This window comes from Gavialis gangeticus, unplaced genomic scaffold (assembly GCF_001723915.1).
Source record: "Gavialis gangeticus isolate Ggan-Ray unplaced genomic scaffold, GavGan_comp1, whole genome shotgun sequence".
In the NCBI taxonomy this organism is placed as follows: Eukaryota; Metazoa; Chordata; order Crocodylia; family Gavialidae; genus Gavialis; species Gavialis gangeticus.
The window spans coordinates 19,175,721-19,199,072 of NW_017728996.1; the positions used below are offsets into that span (position 1 = coordinate 19,175,721).

General features: G+C 42.0%; 1 protein-coding gene across 2 annotated transcripts in view; it reads left to right on the top strand.

Moving 5' to 3' along the window:
- Positions 1-17,876, top strand: part of ARNT2 (aryl hydrocarbon receptor nuclear translocator 2) — a 174,447-nt gene extending 156,571 nt beyond the window's left edge. For both annotated transcript variants that reach the window (XM_019504098.1, XM_019504099.1), the window contains 5 exons: positions 2,953-3,052; positions 7,337-7,475; positions 9,621-9,786; positions 13,171-13,307; positions 16,385-17,876. In XM_019504098.1, the coding sequence (XP_019359643.1) occupies positions 2,953-3,052; positions 7,337-7,475; positions 9,621-9,786; positions 13,171-13,307; positions 16,385-16,483 (641 nt within the window). In that variant the 3' untranslated portion in view covers positions 16,484-17,876. The remainder of the gene's footprint in view (positions 1-2,952; positions 3,053-7,336; positions 7,476-9,620; positions 9,787-13,170; positions 13,308-16,384) is intronic.
- The last annotated feature ends 5,476 nt before the right edge of the window (positions 17,877-23,352 follow it).

Below are 23,352 nucleotides of genomic sequence, written 5' to 3' on the forward strand. Positions count from 1 at the left end.
CCTCCGAATCAAATCGGCACCTGAAGCTTCAGACACCCATAATGGCAAGTGAGATGAGCAGGTTTGCCTCTGGAGAAGGTATGTCTAGATTGGTGCAGGGAGCATAGGCAGTGTCACACATGGAGTAGGGGGAAGGGCTGCAAAATCTGGTATTGTGAGGTTAGCCATTAACACAAATAAGGGAGATCATGAGCCATCACGTTCCCCCTTGGGGGGGGGGGCAGGGGGTGCAAGTAGTAGGGAAGGATTTCAAATGAGGAGACTTAGAGCATGAAGTTAAGTATTAGTAGATGGCAGTCGTGTGTATTGCTGTGATAGAAGTGCAAGAGTTGAGAGGCGGCATAAGTCATGAGAGAAAATAAGGTGGAGGATGGATGGGCCAAATGAGATGCGATTAAAGGAATACTCAGCCTAGCTCAGGAGGGAGCTAAAATCTAGTTTATGCCTTTGCTGATGTTCAGTCTTTTTGGTGGTTCTTTGCAGACAAAGGTATTAGGAAGGTAACTGCCCACACCAGTTGCAGGCCGCTGGTGACTAATCAATCCAATGGCAGAGAGGCAAATCCTGCTGCAACAGTTACATGTGTATAGCTGATTACTGCTAGATGAGGGTGCATCTTTCCTCCTCTTCTCCTCGATGCACTGACATTCAAAGAGGGCTGTTGACTTTTTGATTGGATTCGCCAGGCATCACGATCTGCAGCCTGTTTCCCACAGCTTGTGGTCAATACCACAGGCAGACAAGGACCTCTTTCGGGTGTCCTTGAAGCGCTTGCATGGGTACCCACTGATACTCAGTAGTTCACACTGAAAGCCTGCCTTTAGCTGCTCCATCTGCCAGCGGCCTCCAGAAGCACTTTTGGCAGTTTGTGAAAACAGGCTTGTACATCCCATTTTCCTCAGATGGCTTAAAGGGCTGGAGTGGCAACTCCATTTCATCTGAGGAATTTCACATCATAAGGGAATTTTTAAGTCAATGGGTACATCATTCCTGAGCATTGAAAGTAGCCTCATGTCTCAGAGGCCTTGGAGCCTGGCCAGGGATCTGGCCTACTATTTCTAAATGCTAAAACTTTGTTATCTAAGGGCACATCACATGAAACCAGTGGGAAGCAGAAGAAAGATAGGGGAAAGAGAAAAAATGGGCCCTATTTAGACAACCACCAGAGGTGCATTGCAACAAACACTTGCAAGAGGTGGAGGAGGAAAGGTGGTGCAAGGATTTTATATTGTTAAAAAGGAAATGAAGGTTGCCAGCCACTTCGGAAACTGTAGCTCACTGAGCAAGAATTGAGAGGAGGCTCCCAAATACTACATGTAGGTACATTCTCAGACCAGAGACTTGCTGTTCCTTCTCAAGGTACTAGCCAAATATCTTAGCAAAATAGAGCATCAAAGTTAGTTTGTGCTTTGGCCATAGGGAGAATTTGTTGCAGATCTGCTGTACCAGTCACCAAAGGGTATGAATTGTTACAGCTGCCAGCTGCAGACCTTTGGTTTCTGTTACAGCAGTGTGCACCTTTAGCTTGAACACACAAAAATGTTCAAGTAAAGTAATTGAGTGGCAGCATGTTTGCCCTGCGTTGTTTGGGCAAGTAAAGAGATTAGTCACAAGAGTAAATTTTTTGTTGTTGTTGTTTCTATGCAAGGGGAGAACCTAAAAGTTAATGGCATCTCTGCACGTGTTTCATTTGCAGTGCCAGTGTGTGTCTTTGCTAATCTTGAATTTCCTTGGGATGCCTGCATCCTTGTACATGACCCACCCAAGCATCTGTTTGGTTTTTTTCAGAGCAAAGTCCCCAAGAGGTTCAAGTTTTGCCTTTGTGACTGTTTGCACACCCACATATAAGCTGCTGACCTTGCAGAGACAAAACTCTCACTGAATTCACTGGAATTCATGTGGATTGAAAGGGTTTGCAGGTCAGCCTGATCTGAGTAAAATCCCAACATAATGCCTGGAGGACTCGGTTATGAAAGTTTGACTCCTGTAGAGGGGAGCAGATCAGAAGCTGTTTAGGACAGAGGCTGGTCTTGTTTTGGCTCGGTACATATAGTGTAGTCTTGTTCTGTGACCATGGTTCTTGTCAGTCCTGGAAAATGGGTAGTAACAGTGCTGCTGCAGACCCTGCAGGTCATACCACAATGTGCAGAAGCTGAAGTGTTTCAATAATGGACTTGGGTAGGAGCACATATACCGCAGGCTCCTTGCATTCCTACTTCCCCCACTTCCTGGGTCTATTCCTTTATTCCCTCTTCAACAGCCCATCAGTAGACTATTCCCTGGATACCTCAGCCAATGGTAACAGAGCTGCCAAAAAATGTGTATTCAAGTTATTGCCCCACAAAGTTGTTTCGTAAACAGGCTAGACAGTGAATGAATACAAATAGCTTTCCGATGCAAGGAATAAAAAACCCTTCTGTAACGTATGCTACAAACCAAGTAGCTCTGCTAGGTGGGACCAGACTTCTCAAAACTGATGTGAAGGTAGACCACGCTGAATAATCCGTAATCTCAAACTAATATCTGTCATGTACACTCCCTAGGATACAGAGCTAATGGGAATGGAGAAATTACCACATTTTAGATGGAAGAAAAGTTCAGATAAACTCCACTTCAGAACTCTGAAAGAAGTGGTGCAAACGCTCAGTCCAGTAGCCAGGATTTTTAATCAGTATAGGAAATCAGACTCTAGAACAAATTTTGACAGAAAGATTAACCAAAGAAATGGAGACAAATAGAAAATTACACAAGAGTTATAGAACCCCATTTAATTTTCATACAGCTCTGTTGGTTTCATTCCAGTGTGGTTCATTGCACTAGTTCACAGATTATTAAAAAGTGGAGCATTACCCATCCCACACAGGTTGTACTTTTGTACTGTTGTACTTTTTGGTGAACAACTAATAGTTTTTGTTGTTTCCTGAGATTTTCTTCTTGTGGTAATTTTTCTAGCGGATAAAAAAATGATGGCCTCAGCATCCACTGCAGGAAACCAGCAGCTCTACTCCCAAGGAAGCCCATTTCAGCCAGGACATTCAGGAAAGGCTTTCAGGTACACCACAGTAGCACTGGCCCCCACAACATCGCAATTGAAAAATAGTTGCCTTTTGGTATAATGGAAATGGGGTGAGGCTAACACCAGCACATTTTTCCTCTAACTTGAATTATCCTTTCTTTTTTGGACACTCGATTCCTGTGCAAAAGTTCATCAAACAGGAGTAACACAGAAATGATTTTGAAGCCAGTAAACTTGAGGGCACCAGATAAAACACCTCATATAAGGGAAGCATCTGTTTGTTCTTGTGATATGGATGGAAAAGTTTTAAATATTTCCTGAAATTTTCTAGCTGATACTACAGGTTTGACGAGAAGTTTAAGAATTGGCATATCCTTGCCATGGCTGCTTGAGATTTTTGTAGCAGCTATGATTAGATTGGCTTTATTGCTATTACCCTGTTATGGAATCATAAAAAAGAGGGTTGGAAGGGACCTCAGGAGGTCTCTAGTCCAACCTCCTGCTCAAAGCAGGACCATCCCCAAATAAATCGTCCCAACCAAGGTTTTGTCTAGCTGGGTTTTAAAAACCTCCAAGGATAGAGATTCCACAACCTCTCTGGGTAACCTGTTCCAGTGTTTTACTACCCTCCTAGAGGCTTTTCCTAATATCTAACTGAAACTTGTCTGCTGCAATGTGAGACCATTTCTCCTTGTTCCGTTACCTGCCACCACTGAAGGACGTTTCTAGCACCATCCTCATTGGAACCACCTTTCAGATAGCTGAAGGCTGCTATTAAATCCCCTCAGTCTTCTATTCTGCAAACTAAAAAGCCCAGTTCCCTCATCCTCTCCTCAGAAGTCATGTACCCCAGCCTCCTAACCACATTTGTTGCCCTCCGCTGAACTCTGTCCAACTTGTCTACATCCTTTCTGTAGTGGGGGGTCCAAAACTGGACACAGTACTCCAGATGTGACCTCACCAGTGGTGAATAGAGGGGAAGAATAACTTTCCTCAATCTGCTGGCAACACTCCTACTAATGCAGCTCAGTATGCTGTTAGCCTTCTTGGCAACAGGGACACGCTACGGGCTCATATTCAGCTTATTGTCCACTGTAACCTCCACCCAGGTCCTTTTCTGCAGAGCTGCTGCTTCACTAGTTAGTCCCCAGTCTGTACTGGTGCATGGGGCTTTTCCAACCTAAGTGCAGGATTTTGCATTTTTCCTTATTGAACTTGATGAGATTTCTTTTGGTCCAATCATCCAATTTGTCTAGGTCTCTCTGAATCCTATCCCTACCTTTCATCATATCTACTACTCCCCCAAGCTCGATGTCATCTGGAAACATGCTGAGGGTATACTCCATCCCATGGGCGACTGGTGCCACCCGAGCCGGTAGGGGCACCAATGGGACACGACTGGTGAGGGGGCAGGATCTGGAGCTAATTTCAAGGAGGGCACTCCATGCCCCTCTACCAACTGGAGCATTTGCTGTCGGGGAGAAGGAGGGAAGGGGTACCAGCACTCTCAGGGGGCACGTGCCCCCCTGTACCCACCCTGTGCATCGCATATGCTCCATCCAATTTCCAGATCATTGGTGAAGATATTGAACAAAGCTGGCCCCGGGACCAGCTTCTGAGATATTCCACTTGATACTGGCTGAGAACTAGACATTGAGCCATTGATTACTACCATTTGAACCTGCTAATCCAGGCAGTTTTCTATCTACCTTACAGTCTATTCATCCAACCCATACTTCCTTAGCTTGCTTGTGAGAAAGTTGTGGGAGACCATATCAAAAGCTTTGGTAAAATCAAGATGTAGCAAGTCCACTGGTCTCCCTGCATCCACAGAACCAGTCACCTCATCATAGGTAATCAGGTTGGTCAGGCATGACTTGCCTGTGGTGAATCCATGCTGACTACTCCTTTGCCTCCAAGTGCTTAGAAGTGGATTCTTTGAGGACCTGCTCCATGATTTTTCTGGGAACTGAGGTGAAGCTGCCTGTCTGTAGTTCTCTGGATCTTCCTTTTCCTCTTTCTTAAAAATAGGCACTAGATTTGCCCTTTTCTAATCATCTGGGACCTCTCCCAATTGCCACAAGTTTCCAAAGATAATGGCCAGCATCTCTGTAATCACATCAGCCAACTCCCTCAGCACCCTTAGGTCTCAGGTGTGTTGTGTCTGGACCCATCAACTTGTACACGTCCAGCTTCTCTAAATAGTCCCTACCGTGTGTTCTCCTATTGTCAGCTGCTTGCCTCCTCCCCAAACTGCTGCTAGGTGCAGTAGTCTGGGAGCTCTGACTTTGCCTGTGAAGATAGGTATAAAAGGCATTGAGTACTGATGCCTTTTTCTGCATCAGCTGTCACTAGGTTGCCTCCCCCATTCAGTAAGGGACCCACACTTTCCCTAGTCTTCCTCTTGTTGCTGACATACTTGTAGAAACCCTTCTTGTCACCCTTCGCATCCCTTGCTAGCTGCAACTACAATTGTGCCTTGGCCTTCCTGACTTCATCCCTGCTTGCCTGAGCAATGTTCTTATAGTCTTCCCTTGTCGTTCCACTTGTAAGCTTCCTTTTTGCATTTTAGCTTATTCAGCCAAGCTGGTCTTTTGCCATACTTGCTAGTCTTCCTGCACACCAGGATGGTTCTTTACTGTACCCTTAGTAAGGTTTCTTTTAAATACAGCCAGGTGTCTTGGACTCCTCTCCCACTCAGCCTGGCCTCCCGGGGGATTCTGCCCATAAGCTCCCTGAGCGAGTTGAAGTCTACTTCTCTGAAGTCCAGGGTCCTTACTCTGCTGCTCTCCATCCTTACTTTCCTCAGGATCCTGAACTCAGTCATCTCATGATCACTAATGCACAAATTGCCATCCACTACTACATTCCCCACCAATTCTTCCCTGTTTGTGTTTTAGGAATGAAGATTTGTGACTGTTCATCAAGTTGTCTAGTCAATAATGAAGACTTTGTGGTTTAAATCTAATCTATTCCTTTCTCTATCCTGATGAGCTTTAAGTTACAGAATGGAAAACTAGCATGAGCAGTAATGCTACAGGGAGATGAACTCTCTTCAATGAAATCTCAAGCTTCTACTTTGAACTAAGCCAAAGTTTCCAAAGTGAAGGAACAACCATTCAGATGCTATAACTGTCAGTTGTGAGGTCTGTGAATTAGAAATCACAAATAAGCTATAATTTTATAAAAACCAATGTGGTGTTAAAGTTAAACTTGGTAATGAGATCAGTAGGAAGGAATAGGATTCCTTTGTTCTTTTTGCCCAGGCAAGAACTGGGGATTACAACTTGGAGATACTGTGGTAAATTAAAATGCCTTTTAATGAGATGTTATGTGTTTTTGGGTAATAGTGTTAACACCAAATTGCCAGTAACCATCTTGAGATCTGGCCCATGTTTGGTCAGTTTTATTTGCTAGTCTCTTGGAAACTTAACAGTACCTCTGTGTGAGAGAGAGACTTCTTTTTGCTTTTTTTGCTGGTATGCTGCAGCATCAGAGTGATGCAAATGCTGATGAATTGCCCTGTGCTAGATCCCAACTTGAAGCCCCACCTGCTCTTGACTTAGGAGCAGAGGTTCAGTGGTGTTTCACACATTACTTCTGCAAATAGTTTTGTTCATTTTTTTTCCTATTTTGTTTTGTTTTGGGTTTTTTTTCTTCTTCCCAGGACTCTCAATGCCATTTTATTCCTAAACCTGGATTTGCAAATATGTGCTATTTTTAACACCACTGAGGGTTTAGTGAGAACCTCAGGAATTAAAATGAGCTTAATGAACCATGCATTTTTATTTTACAACACATGTTTTCTTCTTTTTACAGCAAGATGGCCATGCTGACTAGAAACAAGGAATACTTATGCTCAAGCATACCCTTATAAGCCTTGACTTAAGACCACATTTAAACTCATGTGTAATAAATTGATTTATAGCACATGTTTAAAATTGAGCTTATTTGGGGCTGCTTCCCTGAACTGAGGCCTAAGCTAATAGGGAAGTAGTCAGTTTCCATCCCTTTGAGATGATCAAATGTCAAATTTTCCCCTCAGTTTTATTCATTCGAGCACTCTGGGTAAGATTGCATGACTCTAACTATGAGTTGTGTCCATTATGAGTGCGTAGTAGAAGGGACTTCTTAGAATTTCAAAACTTGTGATAGTTTAACACAACAGTCAAGTCACTTTTTCAGTTAATCCTGCAGCAAAGTGGCAGAAACCTTCACTTCTGTGTGATGAGTAACACACTTTCAGTTACCTATGGTTTGATTTGCGTGTGAAGATCGTACTGTTCCTACCACTCATTCTTCTGTTCGTTTCCCTTTTAGCTCATCTGTGGTACATGTCCCCGGTGTGAACGATATCCAGTCATCTTCTTCAACAGGCCAAAATCTGACCCAGATATCTCGCCAGTTAAATCAGAGCCAAGTTGCCTGGACTGGGAGTCGCCCACCATTTCCAGGACAGGTATTGTGGTTAAGGCAGGTTTTGCCAACCTATGTCACACAGGCCAGATTCAGCCCACAGTCTCATTTGATCTGGTCCAATGTGGGTCTTCAGTGGGAGGGGGCTTCAGCAATGGTCACTCTTCATGTGCTGCCACGGTAGGAAGAAAGCAGCCTTGGAGCCCTAATTATGCCTTTTAATATTGCAGCAGAACAATGCATATGGCCTGTTTTAAAACATGCAAAAATTGATTAATTGAAAACAATAAATTAAATGAATTCCTCCATTTCTGATTTCTGGTCAAAACAGAATCCCAAAGGGAAAAATTTCGAGTTTACTTGGACAAAAATTCTCTACATGACATTGGCAATCCCCGCGTATATCCTAATTTAAGACCTCATTCCTGTCTGGACATACAAGTCAGCATGACTACTTATGATTGCAATTAAGCATATGCATAAACTCTGTTGGGTCAAAGCCAAATATGCCTGTGTTCTTTACATACAACATTAATATGTATTGCAGAAAAATCTCTTTAGACTGAGTCGATTGTGTAGTATGTGCAGAAGGTGACTGTACATATTAAAGACAGAATAGCAACTCAGTCACTAAATGCTTTTGTTTTAATCTCTGGAGGTAAGTCTGTTTATTAATATTACTGTTTGCATTCAAATTTGTTACATAGGATAAAGGCACTTGTTTATTTAATCAGAACCTTGTTTGTAAGCATGTTAGTTTCCCAGTATTATAAACTTGGTGCCCAGTCCTTCATCCACATCAATTGCTCAGCCTTGTCATCTTCAAATTGAAATAATATTTTTACGTGTTTTCATCTGTACATTGTGTATGAAAGCCATAATTAGTCAGTGAGAAAAAAAGCAATTTATCTTCTTAGCTGAAGCCATCAGTCTGATTAAGTCTGCAGCTAATCCTTTTACCAACTTAAAAATGAATGTAGTTTTACAGAGAAGTCTGCATGTTCCTTGTCATTGTGGAATCATCACAGCTAAGTAACTTACTTGCAAGGAACTGAACTGAGGACTTAAACACATTTTCACCATTTTATATGTCTGTTGGGATCTGGTTTTCCCCCCCTCTGGTTTGCCCAAGCAAAAGGCTTTACTTCAGTGCATTGATTGCCAATAACACGAACGTCATTAAAAGTATCCTGAAATGTTACTGCTTTTAATTTCAAGCAGTAGAACTTGTTAAGCAGTAGTCATGCATGGAGTTGTATGGAAGGGAGGGAATGCTTTGTGGGTAAGTAGGTTCTACTCCTGGCACTATCTCCTGATGTACCATGTGACTCTGGGTGAAACCTGTAACCACACTTGGTCTCAGTTTACCTCTCTCATGGGCATGTTGTGGTGTTTCTTTGTGACATGCTTTGCAATCCTCAGAGGAAGTCGTTGTAGAAGTGTCAAGTCAGTGGTGTGTTTGTACATCCATGATTTAACTAAACCATCTACTTTAAACAAAGTGTGGTTATTTTCCCCCTGAAGTTGTCCTATTCATTTCCACCAAATCTGCAAAGGTTGACTGCTTGTCCAAGGCAAGATACAACATCTGCCCTGTGGGTTACATTCCACTTGGACAACCTGCTTTTCATAGTATGAAATCAGGAGAGAGAGCCCAGCAGGCTTTGAAATCTGTGTGGGGAAAACCAGGGCATCTGCTGTAAAGCCTCTTGGACTTGATCCCATGATCATTGGAAGCCCTGTTGATCTGAATATACCAGTTCTCCTACAGAGTAATCAGAAAACTGAGACTTTGTTGTACAAGCATAAAAGCAGGATCACTGGCAAATAAAGATGCCTCCTTTATGTATTTTTTTTTCTTCTTTGATCTTAAATGTCATGACCCAGCAGAGGTAAAAGAGAGCAGGTTATGGCAGGTAACCACCAGCAATAGTAGCATTTCTCTCTCATCCGGAGAGCTGTATGTATTCATTTCTAGTGCGTTACTTTCATTAAACTTAAGTAGCAGTTAATCCCATGTTGACAGAAGTTGAATAGGGTTGAGATGGGAATACTATGCCTGGTCTCATCTGTAAAATTTCTTTAGCACTTGTTTTTACATTGTTTAGAAGTTGTCTGTTGTGCTGCTTCTCTTACATCAGCAATCAAAATAACTTGCACTGTGTTTTTTGATTTCCTTGCCCCCTAGCAAATTCCATCACAGTCTGGCAAGGCTCAATCATCACCCTTTGGGATTGGAACTAGCCATACTTATCCAGCTGATCCGTCCTCATACAGTCCACTTTCGAGCCCAGCCACCTCTTCCCCAAGTGGCAATGCCTACTCCAGCCTAGCAAACAGAAGTGCAGGGTTTGGTAAGTTTGAAATGCACATAAAATTAAACCCCTAAAACACTACAGCCCAAATCCAGCCCTACTTTTAGACAGGTAAGTAGCAGTTATGCAGCTAACTTTAGCCAAAATGGGACATTTCAGGCTACTTGTGCAAAAGTTAGATCTTGCCTCTCTGTAAAGAGGTGTGCAGCTGCATGCATGCATCCAAGAAGAGTGCTGGTAGAGAAGCAGGCCCTCCCATGATTTCCATTCTTGGTCATATGTGGGAACAGAATGGAAAGCAAGCCAAAGGTAGCTTTGTGTCTCAGTGAGATGGGCACTGCCTTGGAAGGAAGAGGGTTGAGTTCTGGCACTGCTTCTGCACCCAGTGGAGTATGATTTTTGCACATTTTTGCAGATAACCTCTGACATTTTATTTTGTTCACACTAAATAGCCACTACTAAATAGTCCTGTCTTCAGAACACAAGTAGCAATTGCAAAGTGGCTATTCAAATTTAGAGTGGCTATTCAGTGTGAAATGCATCTCTCTCAGAAGCTCCATCCTGCTTTACAGAGTCACTAGCTATGGTCCTGAACCACAAAGAGTTTCACTGCAGTCTTTAGGGGTTTAGTTGTGGGAACAGCCCCCTGGAAGATCAGAACTTGTATATTTTTACATAAGTAAATTGCTTCATTCAGGAATCGTAAGCACTGCTGGGTTGGATTTACAACATTTAGAGCACTTCTGCATGGATCAGAACTTGACAAAACATGTAGCCAATTCTTACCTATGTTAATATTTGAGTGTGCACTTTTTGTGTTTAGCTATATTTATTGGGTGCTGGAAACCCTCAGATATGAGCCTTAAGATTATGATTAAAGTATATGAAACTTTGCAATGGATTACATTTCTTCTTAGATAATTAGATAGAAATGTTAAAGATAACTGTGCTGTTCATTGTCTCTTCAGTTGAATGTTCAGATTATGCCTTTAGCGTGGGATGTTCCTGAGAGTGGAAAATGAAAAACATCTAAGGGATAATGAAATAGGAACACTCCATTCTTCCCCTCTACCTTACAACCCCCCACTTTCTAACCTAGTTTTCTTGATAATAAACTTTCTAAGATTATGTTAATCATATGATTAGCAGATATGGGACTTTTTTTTTTCATTTCTGCTACTGTGTTCATTTATTGCACTTTGCTTTTTTCTCAGGGCTGAAAGTGCAATATGACCAGTTTTGTTTCAAGCCTGCTTTACTCCCTGGGCCTCCTGGCTAGCCCTGTGTTGTATTGCCTGGAATACAGTAGGGAATGCACGCATCAAAATGGAAAACTTCCCACCGAGTTTATTCTTGGTGCCATCTCCATTCACATGGGACTTTGTGCCTTTGTTTTGTGAGTGAGCCTGCACTTTGTGCTTGGCAAGGAACCATTCACCTAATGAGAAACACTCCCTGACCTACATCAGTTTGAATTCTTTTATTAAATACAATTCTTACCAAAAAAGAACTTCTTAAACTTTCTGCTGGCAACTTCTGTCTGGCTGAGAAGCCTCGTTTGCTTCACTAAGTAAATTTCAGCACATTGTACAGAGCAGAACACATGCCGTATCTTTTAAAGGGTAACTTAAATGAACTTTCCTTTGACAAGTTATGTGGCAGCAGGATTTTTGAATCAGCCAAATTATTTGTCACTGTAATGTCAGTCGGGGAAGATAAAATTATCTAACCCAGATGCGACACAAGAATGCCATTACAGTTTACAAGTTTTCTGGAAAACAGCTCATCTCCTCAGTGCTACATTTCTTAGCTGGTAGCAAAGTTTACCTAGAGGGAATTTGAGGCGTTTGTCATGTTGTACGTCATGAAGCAGTGACCTATGGAGTCATGGATTTTGGTTATTGCCATTTCCCATTCTTTCCATTGTTCTGAGTGGAAGATATACTTTCTGGTTACCAGGAGCCTGATGCAACGTAATAAGCAGAATCATGTCTCTGCAGAAGTAGTTAGAACAATAGTATCTCTTGGCCCATGGTCCTGATGACCCCTAGTATCTAATCTACCAGTTCCTCCCAAATGTTGGCTTACAAGTTTGAAAACAAAAAGTTGAAAATAGGAGGAGTAAAACAGGGAAAATATTTGGGGGAGGGAGCATGCGTTCTTTCAGTTGTGGCACCTTCGACCAAGATACGCAACACACTAACAAAAACTGTGCTGCTTTACTTGCATTTCAGTAGAGATGCCTCTTCCATTTCTGAGCTGAAAAAAAAGTATTGGTCCTGCACTGTACTGTAGAGGGGCCAGGGGAGGCTCAAACACATTAGCATAAATACCAAAGTTCACATTTTTGTGCTGGGCAGTGGTTCCCAAAAATCACCCCTAAAAGTGATGAAACATTAACATTGTAGAAAGTGGCTCTACAAAGACTTCAAACACAGAAGGAAAATCTCCTGGGTGACGTTTTAAACATTCAGGGCTAAATTCTGTCTACAGAGGTACAGTGTGAAAACCCACTGACTTTGAGTAAACAGCATCTCTGAACATACCCATAAAAGCTGTGTGCACAGTAGATGACAGAAGCAGTCTATATGGTATCAGTTTTTAGTGGGTCATTAGGACTGCATTTGTCTTGCCTCTAAACCTCTTTATTCCTTCAAAACCTCAAGTAGACTTCAGTCTCAGGTACCACCTGTTATATGAACAAATATGAGATGACACCAACATGAATTCAATAGATGCTTTCCCCCTGGAAATAATGGAGGATGAGATTTGCCCACTGACCAGCTTTCTAAACAACCTCAATGCTTCAGGCTGCAAGGCCCCTGCTGGCCTCAAGTATCTAAAGGCCTGACTGTGCAAGTAGGGGACCAACATCCTGCTTTTGCAAAGTCTGAAAACAGACCCATTACATATTCCAGCAGATAGAAGTACTCCTCTGGTTCAGCTCTTGATCAAAATGTCTCTTAAAAAGAAAGGGACTTTAAAGTGTCTGCATCGTCATTTGGGTTTAAGTGAAACAGCAAATAACTAATTGTCCCTATTAAAAAAAAAAAAAGGCAGGATAGCAGAGGACCCTGCCATTATTCCTGTTAGCTTTCATTACACTATTGATTTATTTTGCTTTGTGCTTTAACAGGTTCCTTCTTGTGTTGGTAAAGTGATAGTAATTAACCTTGCACTCTCTCTCTCTCTCTCTCTCTCTCTCTCTCTCTCTCTCTCTGGGTCCCACCCTGCTCATGTGGGATATCAGTGCCAAAACCTCCAATCCTGTGAGAACAGGTCCTTGCTGAGTATCCCTGTTATTAAATTGATTTCCCAGCACTGAAGTCTTTAACATAATCACAAACATACTTGTGCATTTTTAAAGGAACTGTCTCTCCAAATCTGGTAGATCTTATGGGTCTCCAAATCTGAATTTTTCAGCTGAAAGTGGTCAAAGCAGTGGACAGTTCCAAGGGAGACCTTCAGAAGTCTGGTCCCAATGGCAAAGCCAGCATCATAATCAGCAAAGCAGTGACCAGCACTCTCACCAGCAGCCCAGCCAGACTGAAGTGTTCCAGGTCAGTAGATTTAAGACTTCATGACACCTACAGTGATTTCATGTAAGTGAAAGGAATTGTTCTTCTCCTGATAATGCAAGCCAGGTTGAACACATGGAGTGGCAGAGGACGTGACAATAGTATTCCTTAGCTTAGTATGTGCAGCCTCTTACATTGATGTGAGCTGGGATTAGAAAACCTTTTTCTAAGATTCTCTCAGTTTTGCTTTCTGCTGAATCACAGAAAGTTCTTTGATTTAAAACAATTACAATTTTTCTTCCTCTTCTTGCTCCCTCAGTACAGAGCTGATACATTTTGTGGAGAAGCTAGTAGACAGTCTTGACTAGATAGTCCTCCTTATATCCTCTTTCTTCCTTTTATGGTCCAGACCAATAAAATCTAACAGGGTCCAGTTAGTCTAAGTTCTCTTTAAGAGGAGGGAGGAGATTAGGTGTGTTCTTCAGAGGAGATACTGAGTAATGATTTTTACAACAGTCCACCTATTTGGACCCAATAACCATCTTCAGTAACTCAACTTGTTATTTTGTGGTATGAATTGCTGTTTATTATATCTTCATTTTAGTTGGGCTTGACGTTTCATAAGCAAATAAATCGATACGGTCTCTTTGGGCGCATCTACACATCACCCTCCGTCGTCATAGCAACAGTACGTCGCTGTACGGCGCTCTACATCAGTGTAGCAATCACGGGAGTCTACACATTTTCAGCAGCTATGTCTCCATAGCAGCACGCTTCCCCACTTTAGCACACTGCTACATTGCCATTGCAGCGAAAACTGACTGTGTGGGTGGTTACTGTGCTGTGCTTTAGTATTTACCAAAACGAAGTACTAAAGTACAGCGCCGTAGCAACAGCGCCATATGGCAACTTGTAGACGCGCCCTTTATGTATTTAAAATATTTTTCATTTAAATTGGTTCAAAATGACTGTTTATAAAAGAGCACTGTGGATAGGTGTATGCAAGGGAAAAGAGAAAGAAGTAAACAGCAAGCAGGTGCCAGATTTACTTCAGTGTCTATCACTAGAGACCTTGGCACAGGGACCCCAGCAGCAGAAGTCCCTCAGAGGGATGGAGGATTCAGCAGGTCAAGGCAGATGCAGCCTCATTGGAGGTGGCTTCAGAGATAGCAAATGAAGCATAAGATATACAAAGTGCTGGCCAGGGAGGTGGGGCTGGCCAGGGCAGTTGGGGAAGCGTGCCAGTCAAGTCTGCTGCATCTCTTATTGCCACTGACAGGGACCCCACAGTCGGACTTGCAGCTTGTGTTCTTCTGGGATGAGTCCTCAGTACAGTATGCAGCTACCCTCAGATAAGGGTAATTACTCCTCCCAAGGAAAGATCCTTAGAGCCTTTTTGATTGTTATGGAAGACTTGTTTTATCATTTAGATGTTAATGATGCATCTTTTGGTGCAAAACCAAGTCCTGCCAGAGCTTGTTCTTGTAAAAGCTGGGAGGAGGGCAGGAGGAGATGATACTTTATGTACTTGAATCCAAGACTAAGTTTCTCCCCATTCAACATGGGGGAGGAGGGGAAAGACCCCTTGTCTTGGATTTAAGTATAAGTACAAGGTGGGTTGGTTGGGGGGAAGATGGGGAGAAGTGGTGGGAGCTGCCTGCCCCCCTAATGCTGCTTTCCCCAAGGCAGCAGTGGGAAGGACAAAATTAAGGTGGGCCTCCAATACATAGAAAATTCTAACGGATTTATAATTTTTCTATTCATAGAGTCTAATTCTTGGGGGTTCTCTTAAATTCAAAGTCATCTCTGATTTGAGTGAATATGGTAGTTTTCTCAGCAGAGAATACCTTTTTCCCATTGCTTTGTCCATGCTGGACAAGATGCTTTGGTACTTTCTAAACCTACTACAAGGACCTTACTTGACTTAGAAGCAATTATCATGAGCTTCCTCTTTCTCGAGAGAAGTCAATTAATTTCCGCTTCCTTGCTTGGTCAGCTTGTTAACCAGGAGGAAAGTCTGACCTCCAGCATTGTTCAGTGGAGGTGCAGTGATAATAAATGTAGCTCCTGCTTACAGAGTGCTATTAAGGAGGAAGAGGATCCTCCACAAATGTATGCTGATAGCAGGAGCCATAATTCAGCTACATGAAAGCAAGACTCCCTCCACTGCACTCAGCATAGTACTTCAGAAAAGGTGCGTGATTCAAATTAAAGGGGGTTTAGTGATATCAAGACACAGATAAATCATATGATCCTTAACAGCTACTGCCTGGTCATCAGTTACTTATCAGTTGCTTATCCTTGTGTCTGCTGTGGGAGGTTAAAACTTGATGCTGTGAGGTGCTGAATGCTGCCTAAGTAGTCCTGCAGCTCTCTGATTTCAGGGAAAGAGGAGGGTGTGCTGGATCTCTCAGAAGGGCCTCACAGCCTTGCTAAATTGAGCCCATGGAAAGGAAGGGGAAGGAAGAGCTATTCTAGCAAGTCCAAGTAGCTGCTTTCTGTTTCCAGTGGTTATCCCTGCAAAGGCTTTTAATCGATTTACCTTAATTCCACTCTGGAAAATAACTGAGAGGCACAGCACAGAACCCACAAACACAGGTTTCAAACCCTTTATGTTTTAGTTTCATCAAGGCATGTGCATTTTCTATCCTGAAGAAGCAACACCATGAAAAGAAGTAGCTCTTGCCTGTTTGTAAGCTCCCTATTTTTCTTTCTAGTGCCTTTTTCACCTTGTTGCTGTCAGCAGCATGGAAGCCCAGCCACCTGGCACTCCAGAAAGCAGCTTTACAATAGGTGCTGTGCTTGTCATTCAGCAATTGCACATCTCTAGTCTCCAGTTTTACTACAGGCTGCTTCTAATACAGATTAGATGTGTGGGGATTTATGAGAATCAGACTTCTGCAATGCCTATACTCTGTTTAAGTCCTGCTCTACCTGGAAATAGGGCCTGAGCAAAAATTAAATGCTGGATAGATCCTCTACTTAGTCCTCTGACTGTCTCCAGCCTTTTGACATTTTCTGGTCTTTATTTTTTTTATTTTTTTTAAACAGGAGACTTTGCACCTGGAAAACATAATGGACAGTGACACTTCACTTTGATTTTTTTCCTTATCACGCAGGATATGCTGCCTATGCCGGGGGATCCTACCCAGGGTACTGGCAATTACAACATTGAAGATTTTGCTGATTTGGGCATGTTTCCACCATTTTCTGAATAATTCACAAAACAGGAAGAAAAGCCCTCTGACATGCGGTTCTGCAAGACCATTTCAGTGTATTGTTGGCTCTGCTTTTTCTGTGTTGCTTTACTTGTAGAAGCTACTAAACAAGAAGTCACATCTCTCATGTTTCAGATAGGAGAAAGCGAGCTCCTACATCTCTCCTTTCAGGGCGTGACTGCTGCCAAAGGAGAGACAGGACTAGTTGGTGTCCATTGACAGATCCATATTTTTATTTTCTTGCCATCTACCTCAGAGATGAAAAACTTTGCTTGATTGTGAAAAATCTCTGAGTCTTAAATATCTGAATGTGAATGATTGCTAGTATTCCCTTTTGAATGGTAATTTTTAACTAGATAATGAAGTAACAAAGACTAACAAAATGAAGGTAAGGTAACGTCGTATTACAGTGCCAATTTTTCCATTTCAATGCCTTGCTTTCAACTTAAGTTTCTGGAAACAGACTTAATGTTCTCTTTTCGATTCCTGTAGTTTTTAAGGCCAGCTTGAATGTGCGATTATACAGCATAATATGATCTTCTCAGACCAGAAGATTCAGCCTCTTTTTTTATTTTTTATTTACCCCAGTTAAACTTGAATGTGTGTACATTTTAGTACTGTGTGTATATCTTGTGCTGTATTAAGTGATTTCCTGTACTGGTTTCTTTTGACCTATGAAATGGCTGATTCTGGAGTGTTCTGAAAAGGGTAACACTATATGGGGGGATCCAAACATTGTTGCATTCTCAATCCCTTTACCTGTTAACTCAGGTAATTCTGATGTAGGCCATACATTTACTTACACGAACTCTTACTCCTGTTTTTGCACTGCTAAATGAGGCCTATTTTTCTATAATTTTCTCATGAGCTGCTCTTTTTTTTGTTGTTGCCTTTAGCTCTTACATTCCCTGAGAGAATTGTTTGTAAAAATTACTATAAAACATATCAAGAATATGATTTCTGCACAAGCTGCATTTCCTTTCTATGAACTTTGTTTTCATACTGTGAAATGTCACGTTTTTACAGTCACAAATGATGACCTGTTGCAACAAAATCATTCAAGCTCATTTCCAAGAGCAATAAGCCACTTTGTTCCATTGTCACACAGTGCTGTTGAATCTAATTTGTAGCAGGTATGAATCAGGTTGTTACCTGCAGTGAAGTTGACTTCTTTTTTTTTGCTTGCATTCTGACTTGCTCAGCATCTCCCTGTTTTGGCAGGTTTTCAATTTGCTCACCATTTAAAAGAATTGACCACAGTGGTGCATGCTTTTCTATGATATTAAGGTCTGTGACTTCAGTTTTGCTGGCTGATGTCCCTGTCCATCTAAAATGTGCTGGACATTCTTTGTGTGTGCGTCCACATGTACACTTCTTGATTACAGGGACCTTAGACAAATGACTATTTAAGACCAAACAATCCTTATTTGGGAGAAATATCCTCCAGGGACAACAAAATAGTTCAGCATTCACAGTCATGAAGTTTTTTGTGACAACCTTTGAGGTGTGAGAGGTTGCAGGCAGTCATCTTGGAAAGGAAGAGGTGTCAGCTGCCTGAACTGGTAGAAGTATTAGGATTCACACTGGGTCTCCAGACCAGTGCGTTTCCACAGTGATTTCCCCACACATGCACTTCCATTTGCCTGGCCCCTTGAGGCTAACTCTCAGTCTAGAGGCACCTTACAGAAGTCCTTACTAGGTCAGAAATATCTCATGAAGGAAATCCCTGAAGTCTCCTAGATAGACAGTGCCATGAAGAGCAGCGCTCTCTATAACCCGTGGCCCAATCTGACCACATAGGTTTTGTACAGAGACCTGTGCTCTTCAGGTTGTTCAAAACCAACTTCTGCAGACTTTCTGCAGCTGGCTCCCTTGCTCCCCTATTTCACTGCACTTTGTGTAGCAGATAATACAGTATCCAGTGACAGTATTTCCTGCCATTTTTCTCTTTATTTAATTCTCTGGGATCAATCCTGAGCCCTACGTGCTAATGGGGGACTTCTTCATTAAAAAACAGAGACTCTAGTTCTAACCTAAATCAAGTATTACAGAGGCCTCAGATCTCTGGTCTAGGCTTGCCTGACCAAAGTTGTAATTATTTTTAAATGGGTACCTCTTCTCCAGTTCCAAGTCAGGAGGGGAAGTTCTCACCTAGCCGAATAAACCATGCACTTAAAGTATATTTATTTTAATACCTAGATATGTATTCCCTTGAAGCCTTCCCACTCCATCTGCACTGCTTGAATAAAGAAGTGTTACTGAATTAGCCTAAAGATGCTCCACTCTGTAGTGAGCTGATCAGTGGGATTCACTGACCTCAGTAAAAGATGCTTGCGCTCTACAGGTGGCTGCTCAGGTGAGGCGAGATATCTGCATCTGGAGAGTAGAGAGTGACAGGAAAAGGAGAAATAGAGAGTCCTGGGTGGGCAACAGATGTCATCATGGGGGAAGAGAGGGTGGACTTTCAATTGCCATCTCTGTACATAATGCACATGACATGAACATAAACTCTGTACTTTTAATGTTTGAAAGTTACGTTTCTCTGTAAAGTGAGAAATGAATGGAAAAACTGTTTCTATGTTGTAATCTTTGTGACACATTGTTCTAAGTATATATATGTATAAATTTACATATGTGCCTGAAATCAATTTGGAAGTTTCTATTTATGAAAATTGCTTTTCTTTTCCCAGTCCCAGGCCAGTTCAGTTTCTCTATGTATCATTGTCCTTTTATAGTACAACCATGTAGAAAGGGGCTTATCGTATTCTGTATTTGATAGTGCCAGTAAAAAAAAATTTTGACTAAAAAAAGTTCAAGCATGTCAGGTGTTTTGCAAGCAGAGTATTGTCCATTTGAAGCCAGTATACCTAACCCTACTTGGACTGCTTCTTGTCCAGTATCCCTTCTGGGCACAAAAGATAATTGCTCTAGTGTTAAAGGCCAGTCTTGGAATAGTGTTAGGGTTTCTCCCATTTCTTCACTTTGAGGCATTATAATTCCTTTTTTTATCTTCTGATATACTGAGCCAGTGCTTTCTCCACTCTCCTTGCCTGCCTGCCAGATGATCCCTTTTCCTACAGGATATTTATAGCACTTTCCCTCTGAAGGGAGGGCAGGTGTGGAGAGATTTTTTTTCTGAGAGTGCAATGAAGCCAGCAAGGGAGCGCTTACAGAGCATTATAGCTGGCAGCCTTATTGAGACCAAGCAAATAGGCAACATTCACAGTTGCACCTGCGTTTACTGCCTTACAGAAGCAGTAGCAAGTGCTGCCTCCATAGTGCTGAGCAGCTCCTGTGGAATATTGTTGCCTCAGTCCCATTCTTGCCGTAGCTAGAGTTGTTTAGCATTTAGCTGAGCTATACTTTTTTGTTGCATATTTTGATGATAGTAAAGCAACTTGCATATGTAATTACTGAAGTGATGGCATTTTTATTTGGCAGTTAGTGCAACTGCTGCAGCACTTTTGCTGTCAGTGAGAGAGTTTGCAGATTTCATGTGCAGAAAATGTTATTCTCTGCATGTAAAGTTGTGACTTCTGATCTGATTGTCTTGCAAACTATTTCATAAAAGAGTGAGAAATAAATAGAACTGAAGCATTCTGCTTTTTACAGATTGAAGGAGTAGCTACACGCAATGCTTCAACAACCTGTTATTTCAGTTAGTTGGCATAGACTGAGACCATTTTAGGATGCTGAAGTATTTACTTATTCATACAATTAATCAAGTTTATTGACTGCATATTTAACTGGAGTAACTCCATGGCATTCATTGTTAATGGCACTCCTGATGGTGCCTCCTAACCAGAAGTGTCCATAAGTAGTTTTGTTGCCTTCTTTTTCTTGGAGTACATTACAAAACTGTAAATATTTTTGCAGTACTGCCTTTTTAACTCCTAATTACTTTGGGCGCAGTGTTATATAGTGTTGGAATTACCCAACTGCTATGACATATATTTTTATACATAGGTGTACTCTTTTTTTGAGATTAGTACAGCCATTTAATCATTAATGCCTTATATCAGTGTCATACTGCTGTTGCTCTTTGTTTGGTTTGTCTGTGGGATATCCAGTGGACTAATTTTTAGGTCAAATATTTTCACGTTCATAACAGTGCTCAAATTGGATTAATAGGAGCATGTGCCAGAGCCCCCTTTTTCAATGTTGTGGTTGTAGGGAAAGAAAGAAGATCAGTTCAAAAAACGAAAAGAGAAAACAAAATGGGGGCAGTATCATCACATTTATTCCTGCACTGTTCTTGCTCCAGAATGAGCATGTTTTCATGGGTTTACAACTGCATGGATGCGGATCAGTTTGCTTAGAGTAACAACGTGTTTTTAAAAATGCCAAAAATGGGCTTCAGTCATCAAGTTACCACTTGGTTACTTATGTGTTTAAATTCTTCATAATGATGTGAAACTGTGCTGTGGATGAAGTGTATTTTGTACTTCTGAATGTTCTATATTTATGACTAACAATTACAGGATCAGTTGTGTGTATGTATAACTAATTAATTGCCTTTTTAAATTTCATTAAAATAAAACTCTCATGAGCTGTTGTAAATTCATATCTTTATATAAATATTTGCGATAACACTTTGTTGGCCCACATACAAATGAAGCAAAATACGTACTCTGAGCTTAACTATTCATGCTTGCAAATCAGAAGAGGGGGGTCCTGTCCTTCTCTTACAGCCTTAAATGCTCTGCATAATACACGTGCTTCCACATTTTGTAACTGTAACATAGGAAGATTGATTCCAGGTTATCTTCCTTACATAAAAACTGTCTGAAAGGAGAGACGCAAGTTAGTTCAAGATACCCCTTTGCAAAAGAAGTTGCAGGGAAATATCAGTGGTGTTCTATATAAAGGAATAAATGTTGCTGGTCAGCACATATATATATGAACTAGAGTCTCTGTGCAGTGTTTCAGTATTATTTCACGTAGCTCTGTGATGATTTTCATTCTGTTTTCTAAAGTATTGATGACATGGTTTCTAGTCCCCTTTTAGCTCTGTTGCACAAAGTAAAATCTACCTGAGTGCTTCTCACAAACATACCAAAGAAATTTCTGGACTTTTATAGACAGGATATGTTGTGTGTGTGCTTTTTATGTTCTCATGATTATATTGATGCTGCTTGTCTTTATCTACTTTATACGATGCGAGTAGGATTTACCTTGCTGCCACAAGAAGCTGTGCCAGGAAAGGATTCTGCACTGTAGGATGCACATTCTCCTTGCAGAGTAGGTAGGTTTTTTACAACCACATTTCTTTTTATGCCCTTGGCCTATGGAGACAGATAGAAGCTCTGCTGGAGACCCTTAGGCACCCTGCTAGCAGAGCAGGGACTGGAATGTGTTTAATCAGCCACCAGCTCATTGACTAGCACTATCCACTTTATGGAGCTTTGTTTTCTGATGATGTGTCCCAGTAGTGCAGGTTAGGTGATGGTTCGGGCTAATCAAAAGCTTTCATTCAAAACTGTTTTGCTGCGAAAACTGGTTTTCCACTGAGTGAAATGTTTCCCACAGAGCATCTGAGGAAAACTTCACTCTTGATAAAACTGGAATGCCACAATCCCGAGCTATACCTCCACTGGGAAATACTGCTGAATGCTTCATGGCAGGCACAGCTTGGTTTTTTGGGTCCCCTCAAGTGACCAGATTTCACACTCCAAAATACAGTCTACAGCTAGGAGCTCCCGTGAGGCAGCACCTTTCCCCTTTCTCTAAAAGAGAAGACCATGGTACATGATGGCACTCTTCACATGACCATGGATCACAGCCTGCAGAAAATGGGGCTGGGGGAGGAATTGGGCATTCCCAAGAAGGGCCCTTTACCGACCTAGCAGAGGATGAAGGCAGGCTTGAACTTCTGCCGTCTCTTCCTAGCCCAGGCCTGGAGCCACAAAGCATACAGGCAGAGCTGCCTTCCCTTTAGGTGGGATGTCCCAAGGGCTTTCAGCCACCTCCAGATTTAAAACAAGAAAACCCAAATCTGGGCTATCCGACCTCGTAGACCCTTCCAGGGCTTGGATTGCAGCACTAGCTCTACGAGGCCTTGGCATGGGGGCTTGCTGCCCCTGAAGAAAGCAGGGGGTTATGACATACAGCTTTGCAGCCCACACTTTAGAGGTGGACTCGAGCCCATCTGAGCAATGCATGGATCAGAGGGGAAAAACAACCCAAGAGGAGCAGAGGGGGATGCCTGTGCCCTACCAGGGAGCAGTCTTGAACTCATCCCCTCCTGACCCCCAGCTCTACCAGGCAGGCCAGCTTAGGCAGCCTTCACTCTTGGACTCCTCATGAGAGCACCAGAGGGGGTGCTGGCAACCCAGAACTAATGGGGTGCCTTTGCCCAACCAACAGAGACCACAGGCAGCCTTGTACTCATGCCACCAAGGAGGCAGGTGGAGGCACCTTTTCTTTCTTCTTTTGTTCTCTGCTTCTTTTCCCCCCATATATTTCCCAAGCATATAATGAACCCAATAACATGCAAGTCAGATTTTCACAGTCATGATCTACTAAGTTTGAAAATAAGCAAAGCAACTATACCCAGCCCTCATTTAAATACCATTGATACATGCCTATCAAAGGTGCTTCATATGTCTCAGCCACTCCACATCTATAAAACCTTTTCTATAAGTTTTCTTAAAGTATATAGCATTAGGGTCTTTCAATGATACAAGGAGCAGTCCCTTCTTAAAACTTTTTTCTTAAAGACGCACTTAATGTTTCTTGGAAGACAAAATTGTTTATCCCCTAGAGAATTTTTGAGGTGAGCAGGAAAGGTGTATGGGGAAGGGGGTGGGTGTTAAGAATTAAATCAGACTTTCTTTTTTAACCAAATCTTAAAGAGGAAATTAATGAGG